Source organism: Marmota monax, unplaced genomic scaffold, assembly GCF_021218885.2.
Source record: "Marmota monax isolate L192 unplaced genomic scaffold, Marmota_monax_Labrador192_F-V1.1 WCK01_AAM20220418_F8-fsc00026, whole genome shotgun sequence".
Classification (NCBI taxonomy): domain Eukaryota; kingdom Metazoa; phylum Chordata; class Mammalia; order Rodentia; family Sciuridae; genus Marmota; species Marmota monax.
The window spans coordinates 2032119-2058709 of NW_026693108.1; the positions used below are offsets into that span (position 1 = coordinate 2032119).

The 26591-nt window shown below is 48.9% G+C and overlaps 1 protein-coding gene across 8 annotated transcripts in view; it reads right to left on the reverse strand.

Annotated features, from left to right (window-relative positions):
• Positions 1 to 455: 455 nt before the first annotated feature.
• The window catches only part of Arhgef7 (Rho guanine nucleotide exchange factor 7), a 128230-nt gene continuing 102094 nt past the window's right edge, over positions 456 to 26591 (reverse strand). For 4 of the 8 annotated variants that reach the window (XM_058582719.1, XM_046454764.2, XM_058582721.1 and 1 more), the window contains 10 exons: positions 25471 to 25557; positions 23330 to 23408; positions 23004 to 23143; positions 20991 to 21215; positions 18457 to 18550; positions 14602 to 14691; positions 11701 to 11877; positions 4294 to 4393; positions 3993 to 4047; positions 456 to 3104 (listed from right to left, as the gene is read on the reverse strand). In XM_058582719.1, the coding sequence (XP_058438702.1) occupies positions 2982 to 3104; positions 3993 to 4047; positions 4294 to 4393; positions 11701 to 11877; positions 14602 to 14691; positions 18457 to 18550; positions 20991 to 21215; positions 23004 to 23143; positions 23330 to 23408; positions 25471 to 25557 (1170 nt within the window). In that variant the 3' untranslated portion in view covers positions 456 to 2981. Of the gene's footprint in view, positions 3105 to 3991; positions 4048 to 4293; positions 4394 to 8420; positions 11878 to 14601; positions 14692 to 18456; positions 18551 to 20990; positions 21216 to 23003; positions 23144 to 23329; positions 23409 to 25470; positions 25558 to 26591 lie in introns of those variants that run through there. The other 4 variants (XR_009227825.1, XR_009227826.1, XR_009227824.1 and 1 more) reach the window with 3 other exon arrangements.

The following is a 26591-nucleotide window of genomic DNA, read 5'->3' on the forward strand; positions in this document are numbered from 1 at the left end:
AATGATCCATCAGTAGTTGGCCACTGTAACCCGTGGCTTTTCTCCCCCTATTCACTGGAGAAAGCAGGCCTCTCCCAGGGAGCACTGGACACCCCTGAGGACACTGCAGGTGGTACTGTAACAGACAAGCGCAAGCAAACTCTCTCTCTTACGGCAATTCCTAGGGAACCCCACGGACACCTTTAAACATGTTCCCATTTATTCGACTCCATAAAAGGGCACAGGGAGCGTCTTCTACCATGGAGGACACTCTTCTGGTACAGCGGGTGGGGTGGAGGCCTTGCCCCATAGTGTGAGCATCACTTTCCTAATCCTATTACCTTTAGCTAACCTTGGCTTGATTTTAAAGGCCAGTATGATGTTGTTCAGAATAAAAACACACTGGAGTTGTAAAACCTAAAAAGCCAAAAGAAAGACGCACACAGTAAATGCATCAAATAAAATAAAGTGACACATTCTGTGAAGTAAGAAAAATAATCCGTTTAATAATTACAACGATGCAGCACAAACGTCCCAGCAGTCAACAGCAGGACACCGTTTGTGATGCTGCAGGACTCCTGCGGTTGTCAGTGTGCCCTGGGTGGTTTGCATGATGGAGGCACGCATGGACCACGCAGGTGTTCAAGGTACCAGTGCCCAGTGCACGCAGACAGCAGACGTGCCCAGGCACACAGAGTTTCAGATGCTGCACCTCACGGTCATCTGAGCTGAAAGTGCTTCTCATCTACAGGACAGGAGAGGCTTCGTTTCCTCACCCCTCACAGACAAGCGTGAAGGAGTCAGCAGCCCCGGAGAGTGGTGCCCCTTTGTCATTCACATCAGAACCCACCCTCCTCCAGGTCACACAGGGAATGGTACAGTGATGCACGACAGGGCAGGTTTCAGAAAGATTGCTCTCAGACGCAAGTTCTCTGCTCCCTGGAAAGCCTGGGAAGATGCTGCGTCCACATAAAAGGAAGGCATGTGGAGACACTGCCTCGGTGGCACCCAGCCTGGGACAGGATGTTAAAAACATGAGAATTCTCACAAAATACTTCAAGCTGAGTATTAAGGCAGGTCTGTAAAAGCATCCCGGGACACAGGCGGCCCATGAGCAGCCATGAGAGGACGGCCTTCAGTTAATTCCCAGCAGAGTGGCATCGCAACATCTCGGGTTGCCACGGCAGAAAAATCGAGGAGAGTTGTTCCTGAGTTAAAATCTGCTACGACAGCAAATGCACTCACCAAAAACACTTGTAAAAACAGGGCTTATGAAATAACAAAACTGATCTTTTCTTTCTCAGCATGGATGGATAAAATGCCAAGTCCTGGAAGTTGGCAATTCTAGCGAGCAGCTCATAGTGAGTGGTCCACAGGAGGCGGCTCGGTGTCCAGGTCTGTGCAGGGCGCCAGCAGGGGCAGGGGGTAAGAAAAGGAAGCCCGCCTGCTCAAAGGTGCCTGGCACCAAGCATCCAAAGGCAGGGGATCTGCTGCAGTTACAGGGCAGCCCAGCCACCAGAACATAATCAGTCACGCATGATGCAAACAGGCTACTTGTGGGGTATGTGATGTGTGTGATGCTGCAACTGTGGTTTGGGGGTGGGGCACATGCCTGTAATCCCAGAGACTGGGGAGGCTGAGGCAGCAGGGTCACAAGTTCCAGGCCAGCCTGGGTAACTTTGCGAGACCCTGTCTCAAAATGAAAGGGCTGGGGTGGTAGAGCTCAGCGGTAGAACACTTGCCTAGCATGCACAAGGCTCTGGGGTCAGTCCCCAGCACCACTAAAAAAAAAAAAAAAAAAATTAAATGATATAACACTTTCTATGTTAGAGTTTACCTCACTTCAAAACTGACTTAGAGGAAGCAAAAAGACAGCTCAGTTTCTATGGTCATTGTCACTTACTGCTAGATCATTCATTCTCCCAAGTCTGCGGGGCCCAGGGAGGCAGCCTGCTGAGTGAGAACAGGCCTCCTCCCTGGTCTCCTGCAGGCGGGCTCCGGTCCTTCCTGTGGACAGCAGCTTGGGCATTTCCAGCGAGCACTGCTCATGCAGGCAGACCGACAGTGAAGGGCATCTCAGGGTGAGGCTGGCCTACGATGAAGCCTGCCCTGAATGTGAGTCTCCACCAGGCTCCCCCTGTGTCCACTGGCTGCAGCAATTGGCGACCTAGAGCACATGCATGGGAAGGTTCTAGTTCCGTCTCTCAGGGGAGAATGGAATGGCGCACCCTGTCACATCTCCGAACAAGCCTAAGAAAAGTCTGAGCTGCCTCCCAAATGCTGGAGCACACTCCCGTGATCCCAGGATCTGGAGAGATGGCAAGGGTGAACATCCACATGAGGACAGGGATGTGGATGTACCGAGGTTAGGGCTGGTCTCATTCTGCTGAGTGCTGCCCTCCACAGGGCCACCAGCCAAGGCTGGAATCCGGCTTGAGGGGAGACATCTGAGTGGCGTGGAGTCCCCTTACAGACATAAGAAGGGTTAATCTGCCCAACACACTGAGGTGGGACATCTGCTTGAAGTGCCACGGGGACAAGGCTGGCACAGGATAATCCAACACTTGCCAAAGGTGTCTCCCCACACTTCTGCTGTTAAGCGAGTGTGATGGGACCTCTAACCCCACGACCAGAAAGGTCAGAGGGAAACAAGTCCTGGCAGAAGGGCGAGCCCAGACACCATCACAAATGTGCATTCAATGTGGACTATTTACAAAAAGTACATGAACATGATATTTATGTATCAACTACAAGTCTGAAGAGCCAGGGCTTCAGTCTGTCACCGCAGTCACTGCAAAATGAGGTAACTGAGATGTTAGCAGAGGTTAATGCAGCCTGGGTCCTCAGTGTCTATGCATGTGTGGATTCTTCAGTGACAATTTGATCATTTCTATTCGCATGATGAAGACAATGTCCTCAGTCCTGAATGTCATCCAAGCTGGGGCTGGGGACCTGGTTTGGCCTGGTAACTGGTCTTCAACAACAAGAAATAAGGTCGTCCTTTACAGATTGGTCTCATCCCAGGCAGGATCATTCATGTTCTTTAGCACCTTCCTCACCAGCTTTTCCAGGTCCTTGCGGGCCCTCTGTTCTTCCTCTAAACACTTCTTCATCTTTTTGTTATCCTGCAAGTCAAGCAGACCACAGCATGTTCACTATCCGTGGCACTCAGCGGAGCCTCTTTCCCCTAAATTACACCCTTGGGGTGACTGTGGTAGGGTGGGGGTTAGCAAAGCCGAAATGCACTGCAGTATGGTGCTCAGTGGAGTCCCTCCTGGGAGCCAGACGGTTCACAGCGGGAGGAACAGCCCCAGTGGCCCTTCCCGTAAGTTCCTAGTGACCGCCTTGATGAAGCACACCAGAGAAAATGGCTGAAAACAGCGGCGGAGCAACTCCATCCCTGCCTTTCTTGCAGCATCAAAGGAATAGAAGCAACAGAAACTCCGTGAGCCAGAGTGAATGCCCGGGTATGCTTAGCCTGGACTGGAAAGCTTATCACACAGGGCAAGGAAGCCCTGGGGCTCTTGGGAGCTGCAAAGGCACATCTAGCCAGCAAGGCATATCCAGCCACACCACACCCCGGGGCACAGTGCCATCTCCAGCGCCTGTCCACCTCCCTGCAAACCAGCCCTGGCCTGTGCACACAGGCCCACCCGCTGACCAGCCCAGCATTGCTGATTTCTGGTCCTGGCTTCTGACGCGCACGACCACCTGTGAGAGCCCAGTCACACAGGCACCAACAGAACTTGTAACTAGGTAGTTTTCAGACTGTGTGACTATTCCAACAAAATCTGACATGGTTTATGACATCAAAAACAGGACGGTTGGATGAGTCATTTAGAAGCACACTTCCTGGTCTATCCCACTCACAGAGGACCAATGGCTTTCGTGCTGGAATTCCACAGTACAAGATCTTTTAGTTTTTTTCTTTCTTTTACTTATGGACAATCACCATTTTTGATAGTGTTTTCCTTTTTTCTCCCTTAAAAAAAGTAAAACGAGTGCTGACTCACCTGTCGTAGCTCCTGGACTTCATCCTTCAGCGCATACACTGTGTCCACCAGACTCCTGGAACAGAAGAGCGTGCAGGTCAATGGGCAGCACTGAGCGCCAACGGAGCCACAGGGCTCTCCCGGCTCGCCTCAGCCTATCTGGTCTCACAACTTTAACAACCCAGCCCATTCTGTGCTCAGCAGGTTGATCTCTGCTGAGGTTAAGTCCAGCCCACAAGGAAAGTCTGATGGTCAAGTTCTGGGCCCCAGCCCCAGGGGAGTTCTGACTCCATTACCCACTGCACACACTGGAGACTCTTACTTTTCCTCCATCACTGTCTGACCGTTACTTTTAGTTTCTTCAACTATTATTTTCTCTTCTTCTGGAAGCAAGACTTGTGGAGCAGATCCTTTGCGTGAACCTAGGATTGTTCAAGGAAAAAAAAAACCTCAGGTGAATGCCGTGGCAGACCCAAGAAAGGGCTCAACTACAACACCCTCTACACGCTCCCACAAAGAATGCCTCAACCCCACAAGGAGGGCGCCCCACACTCCCCTCCACCTCTGTCCACGGCGCAGGTGCTTCATGCCCACGGCATTGCAGAGGGAAACACCAACCTTTCTGTAATGTATTCAACTTTGTTTCTGAATCTAGATTATAATCTTTAAACATAAAAATTTTCAATAGCAAGTAAGTTAAAAGGTTCTGACCACACTGCCCTAGATATTTAGCCAAATTTTAAGTCATTAAATTGTCGCAGAAATTCTAGAAAGACACACAAGATCATATACAGCATATATACTAAGTGTTTATAAATATAAAAACTGGCCATTTAAAAAAGTTTAACACCATAGCAACTTCTAAGAATACAGATATGACAGCACATAATTTAGAAAAAAATAAAATTCATTATCTGGTTATTTTATAAAAACTTCATTCTCCATTCCCTGGAACTGTTCTAAATAAAAGAAAGACAAGTGTTCATAATGTCAGAGGAACACTTATGCCATTCAACCAACACAAGCACAGGAGCCTACAAGGGACAGCCCCAAGATGAATGAGGCGAGGGAGGCACTCAGAAACCAACTCTGAGGTCCAAGTACTCTTTTTCAAAAGGTGAGGGAAGAGAACCACATCCCGTGATGTGAGAAAGAGAAGATTTTCTCAAAGATCACACAGTGTGGAAGCATGCATCACTCATATTTTTGGAAAACTACACCAATACACATGGGAGGAAGGTACGATGTACCACAAACACCTGCAGTGGTTCTAGGGGAAGGGGACATTCTCTTGGAAAAGTACACCTGCCCTCTGAGGCAAGCTGACTGGGAGAGGCAGGGTTTCTGAAGCTGCTGTCTTCCTGAAAGTCTGTCAGGCTGCAAGAAGCACACCTGTTGAGCACCCCTGTCACCATGGAAACCGGAGGGCGGTACAAGTGTTTTAAAGGCAGAATTGCAAAGATAGCTTCCCCAGCACCGTACTATACAGAGGCAAGATGTACAGTTGCTGCCAAGAGGGACCAGCATCCCTGACAGGCAAGCAGGGCTGGCCATTTGGCAATGGCAGTTCAGAGACACTGCAGCCTAGGGGACCAAGGCCTCAGGCAAGTCTCCCTGGACTACCCTCTGTGCACCCGCAAAACCCACTCTATCAGAGGGCACCAGGCACAAGCCCCGTGCCAGACCAGAAGGGCAGAGACTGGATCAAACTAGGGCGCTGTGTCCACCCTCAGTAAGCTGAGGGCAGAAGAGCACACTCTGGGTAAGCAGCCACGCACAATTCGGCATTATACAGTGTGAGCTCCATGTCAGTCATTTCTGACACCCCTGAGAGGAGAGGCTTCTCTGTGCACTGAGACCAAGCACAGTGCTGAGAATTCTGTCCAAGCCACATGAGCAGGCATGCTGAGTATTCACCAGGAAATGTCTAGACTATTCCAAGACAGTCTTCCCATGCAAGGTGCCCTGTTCACAGTGGTAGGCAGGGGCTGCAGCTACCACCCCTTCCACAGTGACCCAGATCCCAGGGAGACTGAACTTCAGATGCAGTCCTGCAGAGAAACACATTTTTAAAGCATCACCAGGCTGACCACGTCAGCCCCCAGAGACCTCTGACAGGTGCAGCAGACAGGCAGAGACCCCCTCTAGGTGACAAGGGACCATGAGAGACCTCCCGGGACTGCAGGCTGCCTCCTTCTAGGCTTTTCCTGTTAGTGGGGAATGCTGCGGGCCACACAGACCACAAGAGAACTGCAGGGAAAGCACAGGTACCAGCCAGATGAAAAGTCTCCTGTGCCTCTTATCCAAACTTCTGTTACCTGTCTTTCGAAGGAAAAGTTAATTCATGTGATATCTGCCCAGCAAAACACAGAAGGATTCCAAAGAATCAGATATTTATACCCCAGTGTAGACAACAAAGGGCTCCACTTAATCTTCCCTGTGAAGACAAGTAAGCTGGTCACAGTACACAATTCAGTAGATCCTGAGTTTCCTAAAGTTATCAAGTCCCCAAGAGCCCTACTTTGGGTCCAGATGACTGATGACTACCTCAGAGTCAAAAGAGACATCAGTGGGGAATGTGTCCTGTTCAACTTGCAATACACATCTTCAAAAGGACCATGGAGAAAGAGGAGGTGGAGAGGTTCTATGTAAATACACTCAGGCAGATTAAATTCTACCAGTACAATGAGTACACTGCTTACAAACGAGTAAGATAAAGTCACAAAGGACACCACTCTGTGAGAAAGGAGGTGCTATGAGATGTGAGGGCCACGTGCCCCGGGTGACTCTGGTTAGGAGTCTCAGCTCATTACCATCTCTACATTAAACATTGAGGATTAAACACTGTTTTACAACTATTTCTTACCAAACAAATTCATGGATAAACGCCTCAAGTTTCTAAGTAACATAATTAATCTGAGGACCTAAAACCCATGAGGACCAGTAAATGGCTGTATATGCATGACTCCGATCTCACTTTTGCAAATACATTAAATGGCTACAGTAAGTATGAGAATAAATATTACAGACAGAATGTACTAACTAACTGCTCTGTTCCTGAAACATTGCAACGTGGATAATGCTGCTGATCAATCTGAGGTGAGCCAAGAGGCTTATAAATCAAGGTCAGAAGTTTGCCGAGGAGTTCATGCAATGCCAATCATGTGTCCAGTTTCAGTATAACATATTTTTATAAAATAACAACAACAACAACAACAAAAAAAAACGAAAAATCTTTCAACAAAACAATAAAGAAATATTTTCTAACCAGGTTTGTAAATAAGTTGGCTAATCTCAGATATTATTAAAGTATTTCTTAGAGGGACTGTGGCACAATTTTCCTGAATTATCTAGGCTAGGAAAAACACTTAACAGCACAACAAGCAAAGAATGGTCTGGCACTTCATTTAAAACCCCACAACTGGGCTTCAGACACATGCCCAGGTTTTGGGTGGCTCCAGGACAGGGAGAGCTGAGCTTCTCGACTTTGTGGAGCTGGGAACAGTAGGGGAGGCTCAGGAAACACCACGTTCTGCAGCCGCTGCCTGGAGATTCACCGCACCCTGCACAGCATTATGGGTTTGCTGAGGTTTGCCACAGCACTCCGCTCCTGGGACGTAGGGAACTCATCTGAGTGCTCAACATTTTTTTCAGCATCCACATTAGCATCTTGGGTTTTCTGGGTAACATCTGAGCGGTACTAACTAGCCTACAGACCTAAGTCTGAAAAGACAGACAACTGCTGATTTGTCCCTGGACTTACGGTTTCGGTATGGAGGCGGGAATAAGAAAAACGTAACACAACAAAACACTATCTGTACTACCAATCCCGCACTTCCTCATACTGAAGGACTCTAATGTGCCTGCAGGTGCACAGTGTCCACCCTTCAAGGCCTGCTGGAACAGTCCACATGGTCACTTTAGGAGCACTAGTGCCACACGGCAGAGACATGAGTAGCCCCTGGGTCCCCATGGCAGTATCCATTTCATACAAGGTGTGATCCTGTGGGAACACATCATTAGCCACGTCCCAGAACCTTCCCCCAGGTCCCAAGGACTATGGACCTTAATGTGATAAACACAGGTCTCATCTAGCAATTCCACCTTATGGATGAGGTGACGTGCTCAGGCTGTAGCAGAGCAGGGATCACCTGGGACTCCACGCCTGTCTGTGCTGTCGTCCTGGCTGCTGGAACACCACTGGGGGGGGGGGGCGGGAGCACACACCGATGACACACAACCACAGAGCCTTAAGGTCAAGTCCACGGCAGGTGTGACGTGTGTGTAGGCTGCGCCTGTCAGCAGAGCGGCTGTCTATGGGCCAGCAGTCAGTCCGTCCGTCCATCTGGTGCTTTCCCTCTTAGGCCTGTGACCTTCCCAGTCTGCACCAACTACATCAACTAAGGAGGCGACTTTGGGAGGGACCAAGCATTCCACTTAGAAACCTACTTGGCAGACTCTCCAAGTCCACGCAGGCCATGCTGTTCCACGGCTCTGAGGCTGGAGCCCGCTTTTCCTTCCTAGGGAAAGAAGGCGGGCCTCTTCCCTGAGAGCTCTCCATCCACACCTCAGCCTAGCCCTGCACTGCACCAGCGACTTCTTCCTTCCTTTTACTCTGCTTGCTTTCCTCTTCTGAGTCATGGGCATGCACTTTGTAAAACAAAAGGAAAATGCTGACTTTAGTTTAAATTTAAAAAATTTGAAAGTCGTGCTTTTTTCCATTTGTGCCCCCAAACCAATAATGATTCTTTTTTGAAGACAGACCTTCCAGTGATTAAAAATTTGTTTTAAAAAAAGAAAGGGATATAAAACACAAGAATGGGCCAGGAGTGCCCTGTGTTATCTAGCGCACAGCCAGCCTAAGAAAGCCGCAGCTCCTTTCCGGAGGCAGAGTCTCCAGGCCTGCGGCCTGGCCCGCCTTGGAGATGCTGTGCTGGGGAGGAAAGTCCTGCTGTGTCAGCGGCAAACTGTGCTCTTCCCCTCCCCCACGGAACAAATATTAAAAGCCACGGGCTAGCAAATGCAAAATTTATTTCAACTGTACATAACATGTCTTTTTTTTAATATAAAACAAACACTTCATTGCCATATGCAACCACAAACAATAATATGCATACTGTACAATACAATGCAACATTCAGATATACATCCAAGTGAATTTTCAAATGGCAGTCATGTACTAAAAATGGCTTTTCCCATTCACAGATAAAGAGCACAATATATAGCTTTTGTCCAAGATCTTATACCACTATATACACATTACTGTGTTTTGGCAATTTTAGGCAAAACACAAAATTAGATAGCGTATTAAATACTTCTGGCGCATGTTAGTTCAATGGGAACATCTGTAGAAGGTCTGACGCTGGCCTAGACCTGCCTCCTAGCCCAACCTTCAACCTTCTGTCATGAAATCAACCATATCAGAAGGCAGGCTTGCAGAAGCCTGAAGTTCGAGTGTGAGCACGAATGACGTCCCACGGAAGTACACAGGCTGGCCTTTGGATGTCTGTCACCTGCTACATGAAGACCATCTTCCAGGCCTGTGCACTAACACTTCTAACCAGGTCAAAAAAAGCCAATGGTGTCAGATTTTGAAATGAATTCAAATAAAGAAAAAGCCAGACTATTATTCTGTAGTGATCTCATCATCAACAAAAATCATCAAGTGGCTTTCACTGATACAAAAAGAAATGAGGGCAAAGCATCAGAACTTTGGTGCAGAGAAACTGATGACAACCAAATGAGACTTGGGCTGAAGGAAGTCCAAGTGCGGCAGCTGCACCTCACTGTGGTCCCGCAGCACTAACTGGCAACCGCACCAACGAAGGCGCAGCCAAGGCATCGAAGCTGCCGCGCTAGTTACCACAGTCCCAAAGCAGGTATTCTGTGAATTCCAAAAAAGAGCATTACTCTGTGTGATATAAAAACGAAATTGCTTCTAAATCCATTGCATGATATTAGGTAAGTATAAAAACTTTGCATTAGACTTGTCAAAAATCTCCACTTGCTATTTGAATACACGCAAACCTCGTCTCTACTATAGATTAATACTGGGTGCTAATTTCAGAAGACTGCTCCTCCACTTTCTTATTTTACTAATTGATATAAAAATATGAAATCTCCAGTTAGTGCGAAAAGCTCTGTGGCTGTGGGAACACACTGGTGCCCCAGGGCCCTGTGCCTCGCCTCACTCCGGCAGACATGGCACCCAGCTTGCTGAGCAGCACGCCCCACCAGGAGTTCACTAGCACCGCTGGCGGGCAAGCAGCAGGGCCAGTTCCCAGGCTCGGCACTGTGTCAGAGCGCACAATGCACAACACTGAGCATGCGGGCTGGCGAGGGGTGGTGGAGAGACGCCACTGCCACCCGGAACTCCAGCGCCCTAGAAAGGAAATAATGTTATTTCCGATTCACCATGGCATCCTGTCTCTGAAGCTGGTTCCAATGGACACGTAAAATACAACCAAGAGGTTCCATTTTAACACCAAACAGCGTGTGAGGGAGAAGACGGTTCTGCCCCCAAAGCCATGATCAGGCGTGGGCGTGCTGCTGCAACTGAATGCAACACACCACATTCAGTCTTTCTCAAGCGACATCAGCCCAAGGGAGGCCAGTGAAAACTCCTTACAACCAATCCCAGGAAGGCAGGGTGGTTTTCTCCAAGGGACATGGCAGCCTTGTGCCTTCCCCGACCCACACAGTGAGGCGTGGGGCTAATTCTGCAGGGCTGTGAATGGAGTTTCACTGTAGGTGGCTGCTGGAAGCAAGGGTGTGCTTGCGGCTCTCACAGACAGCGCAGCGTGGATGTCAGGGGCAGCCGCCGTGATGGAAGCCAAGCGTACAACCCTGCACGCTCTGCGCACAGCCTACTCTGCAGGAGCGAGATGCTTCCTTCCGACTTTGGACCTAAAGTTGTAGTGCTGGGGCTCTGAATAGAGCGGCTCAGCGTTTCAGTGCCATGGCTGCAGTCCCAACAAGGCAGGGGATGTGCTGTAATGATCAGTGACTGCACTGCAACTGTGAGCTCGCCTTTGGAAAGAGGAGCTCCCCGCAAACGCCACATGCAGGACACATGAGGGCACAGAGCTATGGGGGTCAAGACAGCTCTGAAAAATGCAACACCCGCCCTTCTGTGTACCTGCCAGGACCAGAGCCACACAGCACTGCACGGCAGCATGACGCGCATCACTCGCACTCGGAGCCTCATTACAGATGCTCCTCTCAGTGCCTTGCCACAGCTACTTGGTCAAATGTTACACATAAAAAAACCTAAGTTCCTACATAAGGCCAGAGTCTCCTCTGTGTTGCTGGCACTTAAGATCGCAAACCTGTGTGGTTCTGGTATAAAATACAAAAGTGTCCATACAGCTGTATCCAAAAAGAAATGAAATAGTCGCTACACAGAAGGAGAAAAAAAAAAAAACATTTTGAGTTTGTATAAAACAATGCTCCATTGGGAAAAGCACCCTTGGTACAGGCTCATGTGAACCCACCATCTTCCTCAACAGGCAGCAGTTTGAATGCATACTCAGATTGGCAATTAAGCCTCCACGAGGTACAATGGAAAATACCAGGAACACTCTCAAAAGTTGTTAAAATATCACATAAAAGAGACAAGGAACAGCAAGAAACATCTAAGAAAAGCAGGCTGCGATACAACAAGCATTGGTTAAGAAAAGCTCAGAAGTGCATTAGTTCTGGTGAGATATATATGAGCAACAGCTCTTACGAGATGCAGAACCCATTCTGTAACTATGGGCTGTCCATATACTGTCATACTCAGAGTCTTCCGAGAGGTCTGAGGGCTCCAAACGAGAAAGGCTACTGCGACGACCCAAGGAGTCTAGACTTGATTGGTCGTCATCAGCCAAGACGTGATTATGCATCAGGTCAGTGCCTTGCCATGCTAAGACGGGGTGGGGTGGGATGGTGGAGTGACAGGTGCGACAGGCAGAGGTGGGATGAGGAGGACGGACAGGAAGAGCCACAACCAAAACATGAAACAAAAGCAAAAGGTGATGGGAAGAGAAGGAAAAGAGAAAATATTGTTAAAAAAATGGCAACAATGCTTATTTCTCCTTATTTATGGCTGGGTTTTAAATAATGAACTTATTAATTAGCACAACCCTCAGAACAACACTAGATCAGTTGTTTTAATAAACCTATATCCAATATTATCTCTAATTGCTCTTTTGTTAAGATAAAGCACTCACCTAAAAAATTTTCTACAGATTTGCCCATGTCCAAATGATTCCATAAACACTTGACAATTAACTACTTCCTATTAACAAATGGTCTCAGGACATTATACATAAAAGGTACCATTTATGTAGCTGAAACTACTGCCTATTCAGTGAACAAATGCATTAAATGCAAAATAATGTCAAATATGTTTTGACTTACTTCTTGATCTCTGCAAGCTACACATCACCAGCAGGGGTCTAAACTTACCTTATCAACCTACAATCAGTGCAAAAGGTTCAGAGTGGAGAAAAGAATTTAAGAGGGTGCCTGGCCCTTCCACTACTGCTTGCGGGGCTTGCCAGAGCAGAGGTCGAGTTTATTCACAATGTTATCAACCTGGTGCAGGCCTTTCCCCATCAGAATGACAGGCATGAACAGGCGATGCTACTATGCTAAGAGGAGATTGGCAGTGGGCAGGGAACGGCTGGGATAGAGAGCAGTGAACCTGGCAGGCAGCTGGGCACGAGAGCATGCAGGGCTGCAAAGGGCCTCCCTCAGGGAGACGGCTGTGATGGGGACTGGAAGCCACAGCAGCAAGGAGCCTCTGTGCAGACTGCATGTGAACTAAGCCTCCACAGTCTGTGCAGGCCACTACTTCCTTGAGCAAAAATCAATACTCAGATCCTTGGTTTCTAAAGTCCTGTTGGTACCCAAATGCACACTGAACTGAGCTGAATTCTGGTAAAATAAACTCCTTCTAAAAGCTGTTGTTACTGCACATTAGCATGCCAAAGCTGCTGCACTGTGAGCCATCTCCACTTGGTGAGGAAGGGTGCCCTCCTGCACAGACATGCATGCCTCATCATCACCTGTGCTGGCAGTGTGAGGTCGATGCCTTGGCTGATTATCCTCTCTGTCCCAGGCAGTTCTGCCCATAGTATCAACCAAAAGCAAATCAGACTACTGACCAATGCTTTCTTGCATGGGAAGAGTGGACACGGTGACATGGACATTGCACTAAGAAAGGCTCTGTGGAAGCTGCAGGTCATCCCTCTGGCATACCTGGCAGCAGCGAAGCCATAAGGTGGCCCTGTGAGGCCCACAAAGCACACGCACCCCTGAGAGACTAGGACCTTCAGCTGAGACTACTAAGTTAAACTTTATTCAAGTAACTGAAACTCAGAGGACCACTTTTTAAAAATCCCAAATTCGAAATCAATAAATTTATAAACATTTTATAGTCTAGTCTACCTAAAATACAATCACTAACAAATTATGAAAATGTAATACCTTTAATCACAATACTCCACACTTACAAATGACTGCCTAACTGCACACATAGGTGTTCTAGTTTGCTGGAGTACCCAGGCCTTTCCACTTCTTTCCCATCCCTCGACCAGACACTACAATAGGCACCTTCACCAGAGAGTAGACTTCACCAGAACAAGGACATTGCTGACCACTAGAAAAAAATCTAAATGAAGACACTAGAAATGTAAAAAAGGTTGAGGCCACACACATCTACCTGGCCCCTGATGGCTAGCTTATGTTCACAGCCACAGGCACCTCTGACAAAGCTGCACCGGCTACAAAGTCCTTGTCCCATGTTTCTGGTTTTCAGCATTAGTTAAGTAGGACACACGCTAAGCTGAAACGCCACACCTGCAGGCATGAGAATGAAGACGGGAGGGACATGCTCTGCCAAAAGCCACGGGGGAAGAACCCAAACTCACCAAGGGAAGCCAGCTTTTATGCCCAGGTCATGTCTCAACCACCCAGGTCTCCAAGGCCAAGAAAAGCCCCCAAAATAAGGAGCAGCAGGCCAAGAGGCCCACTGAGGTGGAGAGGCCCCCCCTGGGCCATGCACTGATGCCCAGCTGCCGCCACACTGTGCTGCCCTCACCCCTGCCAGGGAGATGTGAAAAGCCACCTCCTCCCTGTTCACACCACAGACTGAACTGTTTCTACTTAAACATTATACATAAGACACGGCAAATTCTGTGGTGATCAATCAACCAAATTAAGGTAGTTTGTGCTTATTTCCAAATATTTATAAGAAAAAGAAAGGGAAGCTAACAGAAGCCTCACTCTAGGTTTATATTTTGGACAATAAACAACAATTCTGAAGAGCTTAAAGAAAACAAGCCGAGTCCCTACCTTACAGCAGCAATGTGAAGGCTGAACAAGTAGCCTTCTACTGTCGTCTGAGCACAGCTAGGTGCAAGCCTTAGCAATGCTGCCGGCGCCCTATGGAGAGCACTGGCCACAACACACGCTGCTGCTCTGCTCAAGCTGAGATCCTGCTCACGTGACTCAGGGCTCCCTGTGTGTTGCTTGACATATCTCTGAGACCTCCCTCCTTCCCTCCCTCAGAACAGCTCAGGCATGCAGCAACGTGTAGATTGTGACGAGAACACACATCCCAGCGCGCTCCTGTGAAACTTACTTGAGTTGAGGGTCTGCCGTGTCTTGGCGCTTGTGCAGTAAGCCTCGATGACCTTCAGAATCTGAGCATCTTCTTCCAGAGCCGCCGTGCCTGCAGAGAGATGCAGAGGCATCACTCCCAGACACCCATCCCACAGCCACACTCCACAAGCGGTCGGACAGGGTGTGCTCAGAGGCATCAACTCAGCTGACACCAGCAGGTGAGAGAGCCCTCCTTTTACTTTCTCGTCAGGCAACTACTCTCTTAATATCTACAAATGTGTATATTCAAAAAGGATTTTTCAGTTTTTTAAATATTTTATCTGTAATTTATCTAGCAAAGGGCTGCTATCCTTAGCTGTCTTGCTAAGCCATTAAAAAAAGGAGGCCCCTCCCACACAAATTAAAAAAGGATGAGAGAAAAGAGTCAGCAACTCACAAAAGCACAGTTAGTAGGGAAAGCCATTCTACCTCATCAACAAGAGCCTGGGCTCACATCCTCGAAACCAACCCGACAACACCAACACCAGCAGAGGTGGGCAGTGACCTCGAAAGGCATCTGATGCAGGCCTGCAAAGGAGCTTCCCTCTAACACAAATTCCTACCTTAGAGGTCAATCTACAAAATTCACAAGCCAGGTCAGCGCTCCTCACAGCCTCCTTGCAGAGCCCTTCCTTGAGCCGGCTCTTGGACACTGGCCCTGTCTCCACTGAGAGCAGGCACAAGAACACAGGGTTAAAGCCCGAGGCAGTGGCAGTGGGCACAGGCTCTCACATCAGCGTGCACCCAGGAGGTGTTACACATATGGGCAAGCGGCTTATTTTCTTTATCTTCCTCTTTTTCTGTTTTCTTTCTTTCCTAAGATACTACTTGGGTACCTATTTTAAAAGGCTCACCTACTCTAATAGAAAATGTGCAAAGAACAGAAGGCTAAAGTATTAATAGTGGTATAACAATGAAGCCTCGATGTCATTTTGAGAGAGTAAAATTCATACCAGTATTCAAACCCAATATTCATTACTAGACAATAACTCACAATGCAAGAACTTAAGAGCTCCCAAGAAAAGGCCTAAATCTCACTAAGTGGAAACAATCTTCCGACAGGCTCCTGTAACAACCCACTTCTTCAGAGGCGAGAAGTCCACTTCCACCGAGGGCTCCTGCAGGGAACTTCCAAAGGCAGGCTGTTCCCTGTGGTGGTGCAGGACTGTGTCTTTGTGAGGACCCTATCAGTCCAGCTGATGTAACCAACTGCCCGTGTGAGACATGGCTGAGTACAAAGGAAGGCAGAGAATGAGGCAGGAATCTGAAAACAACTCTGGCTTTCAACAAACCACCATGCTGATCTACCTTCGCCACTGCGGGCAGATGCAAGTAGCCAAGGCGGGGAATCACACACTTGCTGTGTGGTCTGAGCCATTTCACAGACTAGAACAACGCTGGGATCCTGGATGCAATAAAGGCTGAAACAACTTATGAAATCACAGTGGCTTAAAGCAGCGAGGCTCACCTGCACCCGCGATACGTGGCACTGTCACAGAGACCACTCACACAGAATTCCCTTTAGTCCTCTGTCTCTCAGGTCCTCCTGACCCTCACATGCGAGGACTACAGGGCAGGGCACTTGGATACCCACTGCTTCTCCTCTCCATCGGCCCAAACTTGTGCTTGAAATAACACATCTTCACCCCAGTCTGGGCCTTCCCCGGACATCGAATCATATGTTCACCATCCAGCTAATACTTGCTCCTGGATACCTCCTGAGAGCCTCACGCTCTACATCATCCTGGCTGGCCCAGCCCTGTGCCTGCCCTGTCCATCATGGCTCCTGTAGTGCACCCCAAGGCCACAATGCTGAAAACCACAGGCCTCACATACAAGGCCTGTGGGCCTGTACTCCCAGCCTCCACACTGCTTATCTGCTGCACAAGATGAGTCTGTAGGATGCTGTGTCTCTACCACAGAGGACAGTAGCCCTCACCCAGCTGTAAGGACTAGAATGTCTTCAGACATTGCTTAATGTGCCCTGGGGCAAATCCCACCCAGAGAACCATTACCATAGGTCCTACCTTCATTCAGCACCCCCACCCAGGACATCTGCCCACATTTTACCGTCACCATCAACCTGGGCCCACTACCATCCCCTCTCACCCTCACCACCTGGCTCCACTTTTGCTTCAGCCTGCTTGCTCTCATGCAATAGGCGAGGCCTCTGGACCCTGAGGCACCCCACTGCCTGAGGCACCTCAAGGGCTCTGGCATCACCAGTCCCTCACTCCCCAGGCAGCCCCTTCTTGCACCTGCAGCCAGGGCTGAAGAGACTGCAATGCCTCTACTCAGATACTGCCCTTGCATGGAAGCCGTCCCACCAGCCCCGGCCAGTCTGAGCACTCCCCAGACATGCGCTGAGAGTTTGTCTTGTTTCTCCTCTGTCTTCTGCAAAACCTGAGCTCTAGGAGGTCAGGGATGTTTCCTTCTTTCACAGCTGTGTCTCTCATACCAGCACAGACAGGGCTAAGTGTCTGCCAGTGACTGACGAGCGCACCTGCGTCTATGGCACCCATGACAATAGATGTGTGCTCCACACAGAAGGTGCTGAGCAAATACCTGTTATGAGAGGGCCACCAGACATCCCGGAGCCCAGCCTCATCTCCCCTGCACAGCAAGCAGTGGCAGCCAGGAGGACACAGTGGGCCCAGCCAAGCCTTAGGCACACCTCACAAGGACTGCACACACTGCTCTGGTGGACTGGAACCTGTGCACCAGGGCAAGGAGCAGGCAGTACAGCCACCCACACCAGGTGATGAGGACAGGGCGATCACATCGGAGCTGCTCAAGAAGCTGCTGTCTCATTGGCTTCCCCCACATTAAAATGGCCTCACACAAAGGATGGAGAAGAAGCTGCTTAGCACCTGGATCAGAGCTGCTGGACCAAGCTGGCACCTTTCCTGGTGATGCCAAAACTACCCTCAAGTTCTGAGTAAAAAAATCTCTCCCTTGGGCCTTCTTTTGGAAATAAGCCCCTTAAGGGTCCCAATGAGTACAGTGAAAAGAAAAGTGACTCCCGAGAATTGCAAGGCCTGCGGAAGACACCTGCTGGCTAATGTGCTCTGTCCTGCAGGGAGGGACATCAGGGTGGAATGATCATGCCCTGTCCCCACCAGGAGCTTTCCTTCAGCCCTGGACAGTCCCCTAGATGGCCACATGCTTGCTGCGCCCCTCTGCAGCAGTCACCAGGCCTGATGTGCAGGGTAAGATGAGTCTGTGTGCCCTGTGGATGCTGTGTGATACCCCTGGTCTACCATTGAGGGTAGTAGCCCTTACCCAGCTGTGACAACTATAGTGTCTTCAGACATTGCTGTATGTCCCATGGGGCAAATCTCACCCAGCATGAAGCAGGGCAGGGAAACTTCCCACTGGTTCAGCAAGTGACTAACTTTATGAATCCCAAAGCTATGGCCTGAGCACCTGAGTGTGAGTTTCCCTGTGAGCACAGTATAGGACCCCAGGGTAGGGCAGAGACTGCTTCTAGCTCCCTGGAGCCTATGAAAGCTCACCTCTGAGTCCCCCAGGAAGAGACAGCAAAGACTGTGATCCTGATATGTGAAGAGAACAGGCCACAGCCCTACTGGGTGGAGAGGAAACTCCAGGAATCCTAGCATGTCAGGCTTCATGGGCCAAGTGGATAAGAGCAGGTAAGGCCCCATTTACAGCACAGTCCTGCCCCCAGCCTCCTAACCCATGTTTCCTGCCCATCTGCTGGTCCCACCTCAAGGAGTAGGCCCTGCTGCCTGCAGTTATGGGAAGACCATAACTGTTTCTCCAGCCGCTTCTCCACCGTGCACGTTAAGCCCCCACACCCAGTACAGGGACTCACTTTTCCGCAAGGCGAACTCCTCGTCTGAAGGCTTCCGTTCAGGTTTGCGCTTCGGCAGCAGCTTTTTCATGGTCTTGGGACTCTTACTAAGATCCTGGGAAACACAAAGGACAGGAAACACTGACAGATGCCAAAACCTGCCGGCTCTCCTGGGTGTCAGGACAGTGCCCCAAGGCAAAGCAGCCACACACACTTCCCCCAACTCTCACTGGCCTTTGCCAGCGGTGGAACAGTGGTGAAAGACCAACAGGTGTCTTCGGCATTCACCACTGATCCCCTCAACTCCAACAGGGACCCCTGTGCTACCTGGGTCTTACCAGTCCTGGGATGGCAAGTGGCAGAGGTCCCCACTGGCAAGAGAGAAAGGGCAGGCGGTGGGAGCTGGGCTTGGCCACTATGGAGCAGACCTGCCTGGCACAGCTGACTAGGGAGAGGTGAGGGAACCGAGGCAAGTCAGCTCCTGCAGCAAAGTGCTTGAAGCCTCCAGGGAGAGGCCACACACCCACCGCCCTGGGCCCAGGCACAGCTGTGGCGCACGCACAGCCAGTCCCATGCCTGCTTGGGAGGGACCACCGGCCCTGCCCACTTGGCACATCTTCATCCTGAGGTGAAAACTAAGTGGAGGTGATGGGACAGGTGACGTCTCAACTGCTGAGCACATGCTGGACATAGATACTGAAGAAGGCTGTCCCACACTCGGGGCAGACATGCTACAGAACCCAACTCAAAGCACTAAGGGAACAGAGCCTGACTTCTGACGTTACCACTTCAAAATCTTCTCTGTGTAAATGAACATGTACAAGGTCTTCTCAGTGCCCCAGGAATCAGTTTCCGAAGAACCACTTCCAACGTGGGCTCCACGGCTTCTCTGACTCAGAAGAAGTTGCCAAGACCCCTGGAGAGGTCAGTGCCCTGCCCTGCCCTGCCCTGCCCTGCCCTGCCCAGCAGGCACCTGCACACCAGGGCTCAGGGAACAGGATCCAGCACCTCTGCCCGCACCCTGCACCCACCAGGCGGCCTGATGGGCAGCACTCCAGGGCTCCTGTTCCTAGGGACGACTTCTTACTAGGGTTTTAAGGCACTGGAAATAACAAGCTGTAAGCAGAGAATGAACGCACTTCTCTCTCCTGGCATCTAAAAGTCATTGGAGTGCGACGTATCACAACCAACATGCTTTTAAGCTTGCTTCCGTGACCCTCCCTCACCCCTTCTACTCCTTCGTCCAGCAGTCTCCAGTCATTAAACCTCCATCAGTGCTTGCCTGCATTATCTCACTTTTTCTTTATACCACAACACTAACAAAGAACATCAATATCCTTCATGCAGCTACCCACAATTTAAAACTTCTCTCTGGGGTGACTCTCGACAAGACTCTTAATGAGTTAAGAACAACATAAAGGCTGACTGAAATTTCGCAGATAGTACTCCTGCTTCGCTGGCATGAATGGAAGAAGGGTCTGCCCCAGCAACCCTGGCGATGTGGCCCCTGGCTGGATGTGCAGGCTCCAGGCCAGGATGCGGCACATCACCACATACAACTATGCTCATTTGCACACTCGTTCTTATGCATTTATACCCACACTTGTGCTCACAACTGCACTCTAATACTCATTTTCACATGCTCACAAGCTCACTTTCATTCTCACATTCACAAGCACACTCATCTTGCACACCCACACTCATTTCCACACATGCTTATAAGCCCACTCTCATTCTCAAACTCATAAGCCCACTTATCTTGCACACTTATAAGTGTGCTCATATTCATGCACATTCATTCTCGCACATACTTATTCTTTCACACTTACACAATTGCTCTTATCCTCACACACTCATGCATGACTCCTTATCACACGCACACTCACAAGCATGCACATTCTCTGTTCACAAACTCACACTCTTCTCATACACACACATCAATAACCAGTGTCCTCAGGTGAAGGCACTTCTCAGGATGCACTCTCAAGGTGTTCCCCTCCTGTTCAGGGCAGGCGCAGGGGCAGATGGACTTACTAGGAATGGCACCTGACATGAGGTGCACCTCACGTTTGGAACAAGACCCAGTCAGAATGAAGAAGTGCAGATTGCACCACAACTCCTCACAAGTTCAAGGAGCATCGCCTGACATGACTGTTTCCATTTTTATTTGTAAATGTTCTCTTCATCCGAAATTGCTCCAGGGTTCACGGATAGGATCTCAAACTGAAAGAATGGGCTAAGAGGTGTGGCACAAAGGCACGAAAGTCATGACTGCTTGGGGCCTATCCCTCCCCAGCTCCTGCCCTAGGTGCACACCCGAGCAAGTGAGTACACCCATCCCCCATGTCTCCTGAGACCCTAACAGTTGAAGGGAATGGTAAGAGAACCAAGGTGACTCTACTTCACAGCTCTCATGAAACTGATCTGCATTTTTTATGTCACAGAAACATGAATTTTCATTTCTGAATTCATTGAAACAAAAACTGGAGTGAAGTACAGAACAAGAAACTCACACAGACAGACTGGCTATTGTGTGAGCGGCCAAAGGACCTTACCTCCTTGTAGCAGAGTGCAGCTGAGGGCCGGAGAGGGGGCGCGGGCCGCAGGCAGCTCAGACTCCAGGGCTTGGGGGTCTTTGGAGGCTCCAGGGGCCCCCAGCTGATGGTGGTGTGCGGGGCACCATGGTGGGAGGGGTGGGGGAGCGTGTGGTAGGCAGGTGTCAGAGCCATGGGCTTGCTGTCTGCATGCTTGCTGGATGGGGTGACGGGATGCGAGGGGAGCTGCCAGGGACAAAAGTGAGAAGAGCAGAGAGAGCATGAGACCAGCAGAGTCCCGTAAAGGACTGAGCATGTGCACCTCACTCTGCTCCTTAGAGGCAGGAGACAAGCCTAGTGGTCCATTTCTGGGCTGGGCAAAGGGTTGCAGGCACTGTCTGCTACAGGAACACCTTACTCTTGTTGGAAGAAAGCAGTTCTGCACCATGGACTCAAGCCCGGCCTCCCACATTTAGGAAAAGGTTCATCACTCTGCAGGAGCGTCAGAATTTCCTAAGAGATCTGGCATTGCCTATACTGGAATGTGACAACAGGGGGAGGACACGCTCCCTAGTCACGTGATTCACTTCCTGGTGATCCTTGCACAACTAGCCCAGTGCTGCTAGGGAGGGACAATCTGCCCTGTCCACTAGGGCCTGGATACTGTGCTGAGGGAGAGGGAAAGGAAGGAGAGAAACATCTCCTGACACAGCAAGCAGGTCCAGTCCTGTCTGTGACCGCTTTCATGTTAAAAGGGCAAAGCTGAGTTGCAACAAAGGTCTATAAAGCCCCAAAGAGCTAGAACCTGGGCCTTGATAGAAAAGTGCCAATATCCAGGATAAAACAAAATACAACTTTTCCTGAAAAACTTAGCCATAGTGAAAACAAGCTATTCAAAATCTGATTTTTATAAGGGTGTGTCATTAATAAGGTTCATATTCCTGGAACACCCCTCCGCCTCCATTCCATCACACTGACAGTGAAATCAGAAAATGCTGAATAAAGTAAGTGGCACGCAGCAGGAGCCAGCAGCCTCAAGTCAGCCAACAGGCAGCACAGGCAGCTAGGAGGAGCGGCAACCTGGGGGCCACTCTCTGAATATATTCATGACATGGGAACACAGGCAAAAGGGGAAGGCCCCATGACTGGGAGTGCGAGCCTCCTGTACTCTCCAAAGGTGGCCCCTGTGAGGGGGGTGGAACTATAAAAAAAAAAAATCAGCTGACCGGCACAGCCGGATGACATTATTTTGAACACCCCTTCTGGCAATAATGCCACAGCAGGTAATGTTTGGTTCATTCCCCTCCAGTTGGAAACTCAGAAGATGGTGCTTGATGCTAAATGAGAATAAGACTCAGGCTGCGTTGCGGGAGGCCCAGAGATGCTTAAAGTGGTGAACCACTAAAGGAAAAATGAACCACTGGTAAAACTATCCCAACCTGCGCCCCCATGAAGATGTGAGAAAACACAAATTCAAAGTGCTGTGTAATCCTAATTCATTCTTTCAAAGATCTGCCCAGTTTTTCAATACTATTTGATAAAGATGATAAGTGTTTATTCGACATCAATTTATTACTAAACACCAGTACAGAGAGGTTTAAACACTGAAACTTTGGTGTTGATTCATTTTGATAAGTTCTCTCTAAAGAGCTGCTAAACTTTTTAAAGTGAAAAATAAATTCCTTAAAATCAAAACAGTGACTCAAAAACCATATTTTATGCCTTCAACATGAATCTGGCCCTTCTCGTCATTACCGTAATTTACTGTGTTTTTTGTTGTTTTTTTAAACAAACATAACACACACAGCTAAAATTTCTCATCCATGGACAGTGCTTTCTGGGGATTTTAGAAGCAACACTCCCTCCAGGTCCGTCTTTTGGGGCCATTCAGAGCAAAGGCCACATGCCCCACAAATGTCAACCAACTCATGAGAATGCCTGACAGAGGGCTGTGACACAAGAGCACCCAGTGCCAGCCCCACCACAGGCCATCACCACTTGAAGCTGGGAGGAGGAGATCTCAGGAGCCCTTACAGTGTGAGATGGCACGGAGTGGGGCTTGATGGTGGGGTTGCCCGCAGATGTGACCTTCGTCTGCTTCTGCAGATGGTCCACCCATTCCTGCAGGTCCTGCTGGTTGTTGCAGGACACCAGTATCCGCTCGATCATGCTCCCTGGAAAGGAGGGAAACAGGCTGAAGTGGAAACTCGGGCAGGAAGTACATACACGCACATGCCCAGAACACGACTCAGCAATGCTTAAACGTCACCCTCCAAAATGCATCAGCAAGGTCTGTGCTCAAGAGACAGGCTGCCTCCCTGGCGGGGACAGACAGCACACACACGGCTTGTGCCTATCACCTGATATTTCAAACGCATTCCTATGATTTTCACTGTCCTCAAGCTTTGTGATTGTCATTCCTGTCGTTGGTAGCTTTCCCTAAAAAAGACCCCCCCACAAAAAAATGCAATTAGTGCCTTTCTAGTAAAGAAGTTCTGTTATTAAAATAAATATTAAATGACTTTGGAGGTGGCAATGGTGTCATGCTGCTTGTGACAGTGCATGCATAATATAAAGAAAACTCTCAGGTAAGGAATCAGCCTACAGAACGATGAATGTTCAAAAAGCTAAAGTTCAAAAAACAAAGAAAAATTTCATCTGCTCAATTACTCTAAACAAACACCAGGACATAAAAACGTTACCTACTATAACAAAACTAACGTGTATCACAGCTGTTTCAAAGGACACAGAAGGGAGTAAGCTCAACACATGAAGGCAGAGACAGGGTGGGAGATGGGTCAGGCATACAGGCTGCCTTACCAGTTACAACGTAGTCTGCCCACAGCAAAGGGGCTGTGCTAAAGCACTGCAGGGCAGGCAGCCACCCTGAGGGATCTGAGCAGGGAACGTCAGCTGGAGACACACAATGGGGCCAGGCTGATGCCCATACACAAAGCAGAGCTAGCCCCAAATGTCACCCTCCAAAACAACACAGCAGCAAAGGTCTACACTCAAGGGACAGGCTGCTTCCCTGGAGGGAACAGACAACACTACAGCTTATGCCTATCACATGGTATTCCAAATGCACAGCTTGCCCTGGGCACACAGACCACACAACTGGACTAAGCCTTTAGGGAAGTTGGGGTCATTCTAAGCCAAGCTGCATGGAGTCACTGTAAGCAGAGGAGCGGGACTGCACCAGCACCCAGACACAGAGCTCCCACAACACACAAGGGACGTCCCCAGACATGTGGTAGTACCACAACATGCAGATGCTCCCAACATCAGGTAGGCAGAGGCCAGAGAAGCAATCACATCCTATAGCACAAGGACAGTCCCCCTATCTCGCCTCCCAAGTAAACAATCATCCAACCCAAAGTGTTAGTGATGTGAGGCTGAGGAGCTATGTCCTGAAGCTCAGCAGCCAAGACAGCAGCTGACTGACACCAAGGCCAGGCCCATCCGGAAAACACAAGACATGCTCCTTTCCCAGACCCATTAGGCATAGGACTGCTGACAGCTGTGAAAAATGCTAAGAAATTGAAGCTGCAGATTCATGTTTTGCCTGGCACACCACAGCAGCAGCATGCACCTCAGCCCCAAAGCCAGTGTTCCTGCAGTGGGGGTTCCCTGCACCCGGGACAGGGATGTCCCTGGGAAACTGTCAAAAAGAAGAAGGTGGGACCCTGCTGGTGAGACACCAATGCAACAGCAAGGCAGCCTTGTCAGGGGATAAGGCCCACCCCAAGGCCAGAGCAGCACCAGGCTTCACCCAACTCTGGAATAAGTGCCACACATCCTTGAAGCCCTAGTCCTTACTGGGACAAAACAAAACACACACCAAAGAAATGCCACCCAGAGAAAACAAAGATGTAGCTTCCCTCGCTAGCACATCTTGAAACCGGCCAGTTTCTGGAAACAGAGGTGGAAGTATTAGCTTCCATTGTCACAGAAAGTCATCACTGAAAACTGCCAAGGGTATCTCTCAGATACACAGGAGCTACTTAATACCCCCACTGTAAATCAGAGCAGCAGCAGCAGCAGACAAAAGCCCCGCCCCCTTACATTCCATCTCCAATCAGCTCTCCCATTTTCTCAAACAAAACCAGTGGAACAATTAAGAACAAAGGTCCAATGACAGCACTTGTGCTGATATAGCTGGGGGTGCTGTGCTATGTCTCACAACAGGCCCCAGCCCCAGCCCAGCCTGTGTTCCACAGAGCAGAAAGCAAACCCAGGGAGACGGATGGCACCACAGCCACCAGTGTGCTTCAAGGCCACTCCACCAACACACTTCTTCCTTTCAGTTTGCTCAGAACAAATGCTGGTCTACATCTGAAGAGTCACACTGACACACAGGCAATGGATGCACACAGCACAGCATGCCTAGGACACAGCACATACAGAAACAGGGACTGCTTCATGCTGAAGTTCAGAGCCAGCCTGAAAGGATCCTCAGGTCTACCATAAACAATAAAACAGAATTCCAAACGTGTTTTACCTGATAGATGAAACCACTCATCCTGGGACTGCCAGACAACATTAGCAAAAGGTTTGGGAAGAGCAGAAGGTATCTTTCATTCTTTTCCTAATATAAAAAAACAAACAAATCCAAATAATTTTAAAAACAAATCTATTTACAAATGTGAACACAATACTTTAAGGCCCTAGGAAACACTACACTATATTTCTTGTTTATATATTCCTAACAAAATGCATTAAATAAATGAAATGGAAACAAAATTATGATCAATTCTATGTTAACCCTTAATATATGAGAGAGTTTGAACACACAGGTGAAGACCCTGGATTGCTAAACTATTCAATACAAAAAGAAAATAAACTAATCCTGGGTTCACAACACCTGTGAAGCATCTTTGAAAACTAAATAGTGAAGGAGTTCTGCTCTGCCATTAGCTATTTCTAGTTCATCTACAATTTTCTTTTCATGGTTTAGAGAAAAGAGAATTTATAAAATTTTAGTGGGGCAAGGCAGAACCAGTGGATTCTTTGAGGTTAAGGAAGGATTGGACAAAATGTTAAAACAAATTCTATCATTGTTTCCTCGCATTTTGAGAGCTATATGTGCTTCATCCACTTCATAAACGTTCTCTAGTTACACAAATGACTTAAAATAGTATGACCTGTGCACTAAAAATTCTTTGCTTCAATAAGGTAACCAAGGCCAGGAATCTCAAAGGAAACAGAAATGGAAAGGCCAGATGGCCCCAAGATGTGAGGCCAACACTAGAAAGCAGTTTCCCAGGTGCCTTCTCCAGAACACATGGCCACCCAACACACCTCAAAGCACCTCCAAAGAGAGAGGCTGTGTGTGTAAGACTCCTCTGGAAGCGACCATCACCCTCCCCCCCTGAAGACCCATGGTGCACCTGGGAAGCATCCCTCAGACTGTGGCCCGGATAGCCTAGGTCATTCTTAGAGCAACACTCACCAAGGCTGTGGCCATCTAGTGTACTAAAGAACATGCTCTTAGACGTGCTTCCCCTGGGTATCTTAAATAAAGTTCACTTCATGTGAGTAAAAAGCAAACCACTTCTAGACAGGTCTAGGTGTTTTGATCATTGTGGTAAATAAGGAAATTCATTATGGCACGTGGACTAA